The following is an 11719-nucleotide window of genomic DNA, read 5'->3' as shown; positions in this document are numbered from 1 at the left end:
GTATCTGCTGATAGTGTCACATCAGGGGGGAGAGATGAGCTCAGCCACATTCCAGGTGAGCAGCATAGCGCTGCAGGCTGCAGGGAGGGGCGGGAGAGGTAGCGCCCTCCACTGGCTGCTATGAAGACAGGAGGGGTGGCTGAAAGTAGCTCTGTGTTTAGTACTGAGGCTGTCATATATAACATTTGAACCTCAGCAGGTTCTGTAGAAATGAATTATGGAAACAGCTTCTAACTGTTAATAAATGTCCCGCTCCAGCATGGTTATCCCTTGGTGTGGAGGTGCATGTGTTGTTTCAGAGCATGACACAAGTAAAGTGGGACATAACAGGCTTGTGAAAAGGGTCTAAATGATTTTCAAATATACAGTCTGAGTGAGCTGCAGGACCCCACCAGCTAACCAACCTAAAACATTGCATAGCTTAGCTACACTTGTCGTGTTGTGGTCGAAACACATAAGAAATCATCCTTGTCAAGCACGTTTTGCATTAAAAAAGTAATCTGGTTTTAAGAAAATATATCTAACTTTGTCTTAATAAGATATTACAGCTAACATTGAGCTCAATTTAACCAGTAACAGGTTACAACAATGGTATCCCAGCAGAGGAACAAGATTACCACTTGCACAACTTCTCAGTTTAAGAGAAAGTAGTCTTGTCTCAGTGTTGGAAACAAAGCAGCAGAAAATGAGAACGCTCCTGGTGCCTCAATTTGAGACAATGTCACTTATCTTCATTATGCTGTTTGAAGACATTTTGTCTGATTGTAAGATTTGTTTGCTAATTATTAATCTTAGAGTAAATTGGCCAAAACACTTATTCTAAGAAAGTCTATCTTGAAAAACTGAGTTTTTATTGCTTGTAATAAGCAAAACTTGCTTTTAAGGCCCATTATGGTCTTTCAGTGGGTAGTAGGTTTTAGGAATTCTAGCCAAGCAAAATTGGCTCACCCCGTCTGCAGATTTCTTCGCTCAGAACAAGAAAATGTGATTATATTTGAGAATACTTGGCTTGTTTCTAGAAGGGCTGTTTGTAACGGTTCACTAATGGCCAAGAAGTAAGGATTATTTAAAGACAGGTGAATGTGAGATTGTTCACTGAAACAAACAGATGATTCTGTAGCTGTAGAGCTCAAAACAGAAAGTTTATCTTGGGTGTGGTGGTAGAGGAAAGGTCACAGAGTCATTAAAATCAAATTAGTTTCACCCCTGTGGAGCAAGTTTCATAGCGATCTGCCTGCGTGCAAAACAGACATTTTGACAAGCGGGTGGCACATTAACAAAGGTCTGAGGGTCACAAGATATATTATTCCATCCAGCAGACTTGATGGAAATTAGGCTATTAGCTCTTAGGATCCCTTTTAGTCAACCTAAGTGTAGGTTAAGAGGAAAGTTTCATGCCAGAGAAAAGGTCAAAAATTTTGCTTTGATTGATTTTTTTCTGCCTTATCATGCGGAAAGAAATCAAAGTTCTGTATTTTCTCTTCAGCATAAAACTTTCCAAACAAAGTGTGTGTGTGTGTGTGTGTGTGTGTGTGTGTGTGTGTGTGTGTGTGTGTGTGTGTGTGTGTGTACTCACAGCTTTAGCAAATACTCCCATGAGTTCGGGGAACTGGTGTGTGAGCAGAGCCAGCATGGCGGTGAAGGAGCAGAGACCAGCTGTGAAGAGGATGAAGAAGGGCAGCTCCTTCTTAGGGTAGACTGAGACCTCGTGAAACACTGCTTCCACGTGGGACACGCACGCACGCAAACACACGCACACGCACACACACACACACACACACACACACACACACACACACACACACACACACAGTTACTTTAGAGCAAAACATTTACATCACATACATCTCAAAATGAACTCTGACAGCAGGTTAGTTTGTTTTTTAACTATTTTCCATCATGTTTTTAAGGAAATGTCTCAATTTTCAAAATCTGGACGCAAATACATTTCCTACTTTATAGTGGACTGACCTCCTACCCCTTCAGAGTGACATTTTTTATCCGCTTACCAAAAAAAAAATAACTTTAAAAAGTTTTAAAAAATGATGAAGAATAAAGAACTGAAACTCAAGGCTGTTTAGATGCAACTTTACTGAGAGCCAAACTCTTCCTCTGCTGTGTTTAAAGGAAGACTGAACGCAGCAGCGGGGTCCTATGCCAACAGCATTATCAGGTTACTGATAGCATACAGCTCCATACAGTTCACACTGGGAGATCGCATATGCAAACTTATTTGATATAATTATATCTTTACTGAGGAAAAACCACTACAGCTGTGTTTTGGTACACAGAATCACAATTCACATTACATTTATGAGTTTAATGAGGCTGTTGTATGAATGTCAGTGGAAAAAAAAAATATCTTAAATAAAGTCAGGGTTATGGTTAACAGCAGTAATATGATGTAACATATAGTAAGTATGCATACATCCGCCCAGAGACACACACAGCCAAAGCACATTGTGTTGCTGCCGGTGGCTGGAAGCCAACTTAATCAAGCGAAGGTTTGTGTGTGAAGACAGACGAGCTGCTGAGCAGACAGCAGGACGGCACACACTCCACATCAGCCCACAATCATCCACACAAATACACACACCAGTGCGCAGTGCTCCGTTAAGGAATTTGTCTCATCATCATATTTATTAATGACAAATTTAACCGCTCAATGTTTGTGCCAGGCGTTAAAATTAGCATAATTATTCTAAATGAAAACACCAAATCTACATCATCCTCATAAATGTGGACAAATCACACATCCCCACCCCCCAATAAAATGGTCAAATCAGACGCCCAGTGTGCAGCTTCTACTACAAACCAACAACTTGAAGAAGAAAAGAACCCCTCAAAGGACAAATGATGCTGCTTTGATTGATTTTATTAACAGAACAGTATTACCCACTTTTTTAACTTTTAGCCAAAGAGGAAGACAATAAAACTGATGAAAGCAATAAAGAATCTTTAGTGCACTTTTTAACTGACAGATTCAGACCATATTTTTTACCCTGTACTATATAAATGCACATTGCATGCGTGTATAAACTTGTGTGTCAGGGCGTCTCTTACTGGGTAGCAGCTCTCTGTCGGCCGTCTCTGTGCAGATGGGGTAGGGGTAGAAGAGGTGACCCTTCTCCAGAGGATATGGGATCATTCTGAATGCTACAAACAAAAAAAAACACAGAGTGTTGATTTCAACAAAAGGTCCAGACAGTTGCCTACTTACTTAATAATGAACAGTGAATGTTTCCATGTTGGTAGTCAAGACTCAATTCACAGTATTTCCCTTTGGAATGAAACCCCTTATGAGATATCAAATGGCCAAAAGAGTGTGTGTGGGCCTGTCCTTATTTTAACTGTGTGTGTGTGTGTGTGTGTGTGTGTGTGTGTGTGTGTGTGTGTGTGTGTGTGTGTGTGTGTGAGAGAGAGAGAGAGAGAGAATGTACTCACTGCCCTCCCAGGTGCAGTGCAGGAGGTTGAGCGCCCCCTCTACCCTTTTCCAGTGCTGCAGGTGGAAGAAGGCGTAGGCGATGGCCTCGCTGTCTCCTCTCTTCAGGATGTGTTCTGGAGGAAGAATCAGACTCTTCATCTCCAGCAGATACTGAAGGGGAGCAGAAAGGAAACAAAGACAGATAATGAACAGGAATGGCCAAACAGAAAAATAACCCAACCTCAACATGATTAAACCAGCACTGTTTCCACAGCAGCAGTCTTTGAGACACTTAAATCTGACTTGAGCTCATAATCTGTAAACTTTAACACATACACATATTTACTTCTATTATCATTATTGATACAACAGTATTACAAGTCTGAGTTTGCTAACAACGTGCTTTGCTTTGCCCTCAAGGTAGATTTCTTTCATCAGCTCAGTTTTATTGCGTATTTAAGTTTTACAGTCCAACAGACTTCACTATTTCTCCATCAGTGCTGAACATTCAAAAGAAAATGCATCTAAGAATAGATCATTTCTCTCACCATTAAACTAAAGCCAACACGTGCATGAGCAAACTCTAGCTTCTCACATATGTGTCCATATTGCTGTATAATCTGTGAAGTATCAAGAAATTACAGTACAGAAATGAAACCGTGTCCCTGTTTTTGGTGAGCATGTGATCACAGTAAGACCTCAGCGTGTGTGTACGTAGTGTTGCATGTACTGAGTCTCACTTTGGGGACATGGGGGTTGAACTCCACCGCTCTGTGGATGGCTTCTACTGCGTTCATCTCTGCTGTGCTCAGCCCTCGTCTGGATGCTGCTTCTGGAGAGAATCTGCCCACACACCCACACACACACACACACACACACACACACACACACACCCACACACACACACAAGACACACAAGACACACACAAACACTAGTCAGTAATCTGACTTTGGATTGCACATCACTGTATGATCAAAGTAAATTTGAAAATGACTCCCATGGTGCCAAGGCTGCTCACTAACTAGCTGCTCTGTGTAAGAACTTAAACACATAAATCCCAAACATTTAAAAGCATCTTTATCAAGAAAAAAGGATGAACTGAGGGTTTTGAGGACACTTGGATTAACATACAAGTGAGCGCCAGAGCAAGAGAGAATACTACAGAAAACCACTAATAGATGCTTTATTTGTTTCAGTGTATTAGTCATTTAAGATAATGTATTTAATTAAAAAGGGATATACAGTCGGATCACTTTCAACACTAAAAAGGGGCAAAAAACAAAATAGGAAAAAACAATAAGGTGATAAACAGCAAATGTGAATACTCTGTGGTTGCACATACATGTATGTGTGTAGGTTTGTATAAATGAGTACATAGGTACTAACAAAACTGTCTATCTCTCTGGTTGTATCAGTACACCAGCAGGCTGTATTATATGTATGTTTTACAGTCATTAATAACCGTGTACCTCTGGCGAGACAGAATCACTCACTTTTCACAATAACACTGATCAACCCTCAAGGCAACCCTGCACCAAAGAACACAATTACTGTCACTACACCACTGATCAGCCTTATTCTCTGGTTCACGCCAACCAGGTCCCCGGGACATTTTTGGCTCCATTTTAAACACTTAAATAGCAGAGCAGGTATGTTGAGCCCCTGTATGAGCATTGTAGCCGGTGAAAAGCAATACTCACTTGTCTGATACCGCCCTGGCTTTGAGCAAGGCTGCTGTGTAGCATATTGTTGCAGATTTAGGTAAGCTGATATCTGTGGAGGAGACACAAAGCAGACACGGACACAGAAGGGAGGGGGGTGTTTAGTGAACATACCAGAAGTTTGGAATTACAGGTGGTAGGTTGGGGAGGTGGGGGGGCACTGAAGCCACCCAGAGGGGTTTGTGAATGACAATAATGAGCTTGGATTTCAAGACTTTGGAGGCGTTTTGTTATTAAGTCTTATATATTCTCCAGAGAAATAAGACGAATAACTGAAGAGATGGTGTAACTGTTTGTGTGTTTCAACAACACTGTATTGTATGTCTACATGTAGGTTTGCATGAGGGCCGCAACTAGCCATTATATTTTTTACTCAATGAATCTGCCCGTTCTTCATTGTTTGGTCTATAAAATGTCAGAACTTTTTTTTTTTACAACCAGCCGTACAAAACCACTCGGATCAAATTTACTATCACAGAGAAAAGCAGCACATCCTCCCAAATGAGACGCTGAAATGAGGAACGTTTTGGCATTTAAGCTCAAAAAAGTAACTGATTAGTGAAAATAGTTTCTGATTAATTTCCTGCCGATTGACTAATCGATTAATCCGCTAATTGTTTCAGCTCTAGTTGGTGACAGTGTCTATTGTTCTTCCTACATCATGCATGCCTGTGTATTTTTCACAGAGATTTACAAAGTAAATCCAGGACATTTCAAGAGATTTTATGCTAAACTGAGTGGAATTTAATTAATGCTTATAAAATTAGTTTAATTACATTTCAAAAACAACATTTGCTCCAGTACAGGTCTGCATGATTACTTTAATTTCTAAACTAAAAAAACTTAAGCAGTGTACCATAAAATGGGAAAGTACTAATGAACCTTTGAGGCCCTGGATATACAGTCACTGATCAAATAGACTAAACTAAATTTCTGATTTCTGTCTTACTTGTTGAACACATAAGTTATAATGTCACACAAATGTAAATATTTCCATCTGTCAATAAAAAAAAAAAAATATATATATTTATATTTATATAAATATATATATATATATATTTATATTTATATAAATATATATATATATATATAATATATATATATTTTTTTTTTTTTTTTTTTTTAGATCTAGAGTCTAGAGGACAGAATTACTGAAATTCCTCAGGAAAAAAGGATAATAACTTTGTTGTAATAAACACTACAGACTGGCAAAAACTGTGTCTGTGTGTGTGTGCATGTGTGTGTGCGTGTGTGTGTGTGTCTGTCTCACCGTCATACTTGGCCAGAACGGCCTGGACGTCGGCGTAGTTCTGGAGCTCTAGTAGCGACTCCAGCAGGTTCTCATGGATGTTGAACATACTGAGGAGAGGGAACTCCTTCATTAACTGGAAAACACACAACTGTTGTTACATGTAATACCGGACACGGGGTGACACATGCACAGTCAGCAGACAAGAGCTTTGGGTCATCTACGATATCACTATGCAGTTATAATGTGAAATCTGAGTAAATGTTGAAAATTAAAACTTTCATGTGGCGTTGTGTGATTTTTCTAACCCTCATAATTAAACTAAAGCCTTTTTAACTACAGAATATCATCAATATCATATTCATTTCTTCTCAGTCCTGTTTGTGCGTCTTTGTGTGTGTGTGTGTGTGTGTGTGTGTGTGTGTGTGTGTGTGTGTGTGTGTGTGTGGGGGGGGGTTTTTCTACTTACATCTCTCATCATTTTTACTGCTTCTCGTGTTCGGCCAAGCTTTCTGGAGCACATGGCCAGTCTTCTCTTTATGTATACCAATACATTGGTGTCTCTTCCTGGTGGAGACAAGCAAACACATAATGCCTTTTATTGTCCATTTTCTACCGGCAGCAGTTAACATGTCTGAAATTTTTGTTACATTTACAAAATATTAAAGAATCAACTCTACTGATGCAATCTGATATTTTAAAAAGACTTATTGGCTCAAGAGGTGTGATATAGCCAGAAGAAAAGAACATATTATTTTAATTATTAGCAGCATACTGAAGATTATACTCACTGTGTTGGGCTTCATACTGTGTACCGTGATGCTGGAGCTGTTGGCTGCGGCGATAGCAGCTCTCTCCAGCTTTTAGCGCTTGTTTAAACAAACGTTCAGCCTCCATGATGGTTGTTGCTTCTTCCTCTGCCAGCAGGATGTATGCTGTCGCACAACTAGAGGAGGAAAAGCAGAGGAGGAAAAGCAGAGGAGAGGACCAGGATCTATTAACCAGGAAATTACAAACGGTAACTAAAGTAATGAATCCATAAGGACAGTATAACTGTCCTTATGGATTCATTACTTTACAAACTCAATATACAGTAGTGATGTGTGAATTGCAGTAAGCTGTAAGCATTGTGGTACAGGTCTCTACATCAGAGAAAATGATATGTTTTGGTGGGTGGATGATTTATGCATACATGAGGTTTTGTACGAACTCAAAAGAAGATCTGCGCATCACTAATACACCGGGTGCCATGTTTGCATCTCTGTGCTATAAAACAGGTTTTACGCCTCATGTATTTGTAAGCAGCATCTGACAGATCACTGATCAAAGAAGTTTTCCTCAAAGTCAACCTGCTGTCATGGCCTTGATACGAGCTGAGAGCAATAAAGCGGGTACAACCTTGCCACAATTCCTCTGCACTGCCTTTGTAGTCACAGATGTTCCTAAAAATAAACCTTCACTGCCATGAAAATAAGTAGAGTTGTCCTCCCCCGTGAATGATGTAGGTACCCAGAGGCCCAATCTGTGATGAGATGCATCATCCCTCCCACCAACAATACCTGCAGTTTCTAATGTATGAATTTATTCCACTGTATTGATCTGCAAGAAACAGCGTTCATTATTATTTGGCATAAAATCAAGGTTTTTAGCGAATATTTTTAATTTTATAGTTTAAAATAAGGATTTGAAAAACATACAAAACGCAAATGCAAACATATGTTTGGTGTTACAGTAAGTAGGTGGTAAACAAATATCTAATTTTAGAACATTACAGTAACATTATTCAAAAATGATGTGTGAGTCTTGAACGGTATATTGGTACGGCAACAAAAATCAACTAATTATTAACAGTATAAAAAGCGCTTGCTTTTTTTCTGACTTTTCTCTGTGTTTTTGATTTTTTTCTTGTAAAATAGTGGATACTTTTACCTCTCCTGAGAAGGAAAAGATCAGTTGTTGAATAAACTGCTTGCTTGAATTTAAGGGGTCAAAACAAGAAACACCATGCAAAGGAAGTTGAGATTTCATTGCATCTTTAACATTAGATCAGAGTGTCAATGATTGGTGTACCATCCCTCCATGCTTTGTCAAAACTGCACCAGATGTGAAGCAATGAGATGCCAGTCTGATGGAAGCAGCTTGTGACCTAAAGATGACCTGGTCTGAGATACCCAGCAGAGAAAATCTGGATTAAGTGGGAAAAAAACTGCTGATTGCCCTTGAACGAGTTCCAGTTAAAACACACCGCTCCATTGCTGGTCAGTGATATATGAATATATCGGACTTCATGAATTTAAAGCAGGTCGCAGGTAGGAAATGAGAACAAAAATCATCTGTGTTTTCATGATAAAAGTTTTAACAAGAAAATTAAATATTGACGGGGCATTTTCAACCATTTTGACAAGAATCATATTTTCGAGGTTTCTGAGTGAACGTGTCATATGCTCCAATAACTGCCTGATTTTTTTTACTGGGTATCACCATTATGATTAATTATCACTTTCATTATTTATTTATAACACAGATCATTTGACAGACACGTTTATTAGGGCCCGAGCAGTGACCACTGTGAAGGCCCTGTAGTAATGCAATTAATGCATGTTTTTCTACCAAAGTAATCAAATTTTTGAGGTGATAATAAACATGCTAGTGTCAGTTTCTCATGCCTGGGTGTGGAAAAATAGCTCAATAGCGCCTCCTAAAGAGCACTCCAGCATGTTTCACTGATCTGTCCAGAAGGACAAGAAAGCTTTAATTGTTATTGTAACTTTTTTTAAATTACACATCTAACTTCTTGTCTTAAAGGAGAGAGTTGAAAAAAAAAAATATATATATATGAGTGAAAATAAAAGTCAACTCACTCTTCGAGCTCCAGAGCTTCATGTGCTGCAGAGATGCGAGCCTGTGGGTTCCTCTCTCTCCATGCCTTCTGCATAACTGCCACCAAACAAACACACACAAATAAACATATTTAAGATGTCAGACGTCATCTGGGCGCACACATCAAGATGAATTCAGCGTATATGCATGAGTGTGCGTTTGCTTACTGGCGTCGGCAGGCCGGAGATGGTCTGAGTCGCAGGTAAAGAAGGTCTGGTGGTCTTGTGCTGACAGGTTCATGTCATAGTATGTCAGCGGCTCTCGACCCGTTACCCACGTATACCTGAACACCACCACAGAGACACATTCATGATTAGCAACTGGCTAACAGTTCAAACACACGTTGATATAAAGAATTGTGGAAGAACGAAAGAGCTCATAGACTTGGTCAGACAATAATAAGATGTTAGATGTTCAGATAACTGTAAACAAGTCATGGGCTATGCTGACTTTATGGGAATTGTACTCGACTGAGAAGTTAGGAGCTGGAGCTCAGCATGTGGGTTGATAGGCAGAGAAAGTAACAGAATAATTACAACTTGAGAAATGGAAAAGTGGAGGATGACTCAATGGGAGGAACAGCAGACAGGCACGTCAAAAAGAGAATAAAGGAGGAATGACAGAAAATAGAAAGTGATGAATAGAAAACAAAAAAGGAGGAGGAAGGAGCAATAAGGAATGAAACACATGGTCAAAGGAGAAAATAAAAGAAACATGAAGAAATAGAGGAGAAAAAATAAATTTAGTTCAGATCTTTATTGTCCCACGATGGGAAATTAGAGAAGATTTAGAGTAAAGACACGAACACAGCATACAAGGGGACCAGTTACAGCAAACAGCATCTGCTCGTTTAAAGTACCAAACCGTTGCCAACCATCGACTGTAACTGAGGATAAAACGGCAAACAGATGACAGGACGCAGGGTAAAAAAAAAAGAGAAGGAAAATAAATAGTATCTCAACCACAAACAAGACAAAAAAGAAGACAGGAGAGTGAACGTGAAACCGATTAGGAAAAGAAACTAAACAGAAGAAATATAGATCAGAGGAGGTGGGGCTGGGGCTGGGGGTATTCCTGGAGGGAGACTGAAGCTCCTAGGCCAGCAGAGGGTTTTCAGATGCAGGTATCTTAGCTGCTGTCACTCACCGATTATATTCTGCTCCACGAAATAAATTCAGCGGATTTCTCCATACTTTACATTCTGCAGGAGGGAGACAGAGACAGAGAGAGAGGGAGAGAGAGAGAGAGAGAGACAGACAGACAGACCGAGAGAGAGAGAGAGAGAGAGACACAGAGAGAGAGCAACAGTGGCGATGAGTGTCAAGGGTAAAGTAGATACTGAGCCTCCTCGGCTCACTTCAAAGGGCTCCACTGTGCATTCTGCCATCCACCCAGCAGCTCTCTGACTGGCACATCGACCTCTTTGAGAGCACGGCTGACAGTAAAAAGGCCTTCAAACTCCTCAGTGACCAAACATGCTTCTACACAAACAAAAACATAACGATTTGTATTTTCAGGTGATTATACACAGATGAAAACATACGTATGAATATAATAATATTCCATTTCTGCCAGTAGATCCTCCTACATGTTACACACTGGACCTTTATATCAAACCACAGTCATGCCTAAATTCAAACCAAGGATACACATATTTGACTCTTCAAAGAGTAGAAAAGCCCCATAAAACACTATCAGAGGAAATAAAAAAGCTACCAATAAAACATGAAGACATGTGGAATCACGTTAGAATTAATTCAGCTCCACACACCTACTGAATTCATGCTGTATGATATTCTTTCATTTCAACTGCTGACCTATGACTAATCAATCAAGTGACTTCACTTGAACTGTCTGTCTTAGACTTCTGCTGTAACAAAGAAAAAATAATGTTACACCCTGCAACTCTGATTTCAATGGAGGGATTTACACAGAGTAGATTATTAGCCAGAAAACTGGGGATTAGTACAGTAGAAATAATTAGACTGCCTTTCTTCTCTCAATCACGGCTTGTTGATTTAATACAGCACACATAATCCTATTTAATTCAAAGTTGCTTGGCTGAAAACAAAAGCAGGCTGTGTCATGCCTCCACAAGGAGTTCAACAACAGGATCTTTTGAAAAAAACTGGGAGAATACAGTGATGAGGAGAGGTTAGTTTCCATTTCAACTTTTCACTGTGGCTTGCGCGTAACTCAGCTTACACAGTTTCTTAACTACATAAAAACACTGCGGTAAAAAAGAAAGCTGAGTCATTTAATGTATGCTGCATTATGGATGCATATGTAGAATAAATGTTTTACTTTATCATCCGCAATGGAACCAAAGGATGCAGCATGAAGACATTTCCTCTATTGAAGTGAAGGAATTTCCATGGGGGGCCAAATACACATGCAGAAGGATTAACTATGATCAAAGCGTCACTGATTTAGAACGCAAGCCA

At 39.6% G+C, this 11719-nt stretch overlaps 1 protein-coding gene across 5 annotated transcripts in view; it reads right to left on the bottom strand.

Moving 5' to 3' along the window:
- Positions 1 to 11719, bottom strand: part of LOC127353157 (suppressor of tumorigenicity 7 protein homolog) — a 47812-nt gene that overhangs the window by 2000 nt on the left and 34093 nt on the right. For 3 of the 5 annotated variants that reach the window (XM_051382199.1, XM_051382195.1, XM_051382196.1), the window contains 11 exons: positions 10422 to 10476; positions 9443 to 9558; positions 9257 to 9332; positions 7187 to 7341; positions 6865 to 6962; positions 6417 to 6531; positions 5126 to 5198; positions 4165 to 4267; positions 3445 to 3595; positions 3064 to 3156; positions 1577 to 1725 (listed from right to left, as the gene is read on the bottom strand). In XM_051382199.1, the coding sequence (XP_051238159.1) occupies positions 1577 to 1725; positions 3064 to 3156; positions 3445 to 3595; positions 4165 to 4267; positions 5126 to 5198; positions 6417 to 6531; positions 6865 to 6962; positions 7187 to 7341; positions 9257 to 9332; positions 9443 to 9558; positions 10422 to 10476 (1184 nt within the window). The remainder of the gene's footprint in view (positions 1 to 1576; positions 1726 to 3063; positions 3157 to 3444; positions 3596 to 4164; positions 4268 to 5125; positions 5199 to 6416; positions 6532 to 6864; positions 6963 to 7186; positions 7342 to 9256; positions 9333 to 9442; positions 9559 to 10421; positions 10477 to 11719) is intronic. The other 2 variants (XM_051382197.1, XM_051382198.1) reach the window with 2 other exon arrangements.

The sequence above is a fragment of the Dicentrarchus labrax genome, unplaced genomic scaffold (assembly GCF_905237075.1).
Source record: "Dicentrarchus labrax unplaced genomic scaffold, dlabrax2021, whole genome shotgun sequence".
NCBI classification, from domain to species: domain Eukaryota; kingdom Metazoa; phylum Chordata; class Actinopteri; family Moronidae; genus Dicentrarchus; species Dicentrarchus labrax.
The sequence above is the reverse complement of the archived record's forward strand: the minus strand, read 5'-3'. Positions and strand labels throughout refer to the sequence as shown.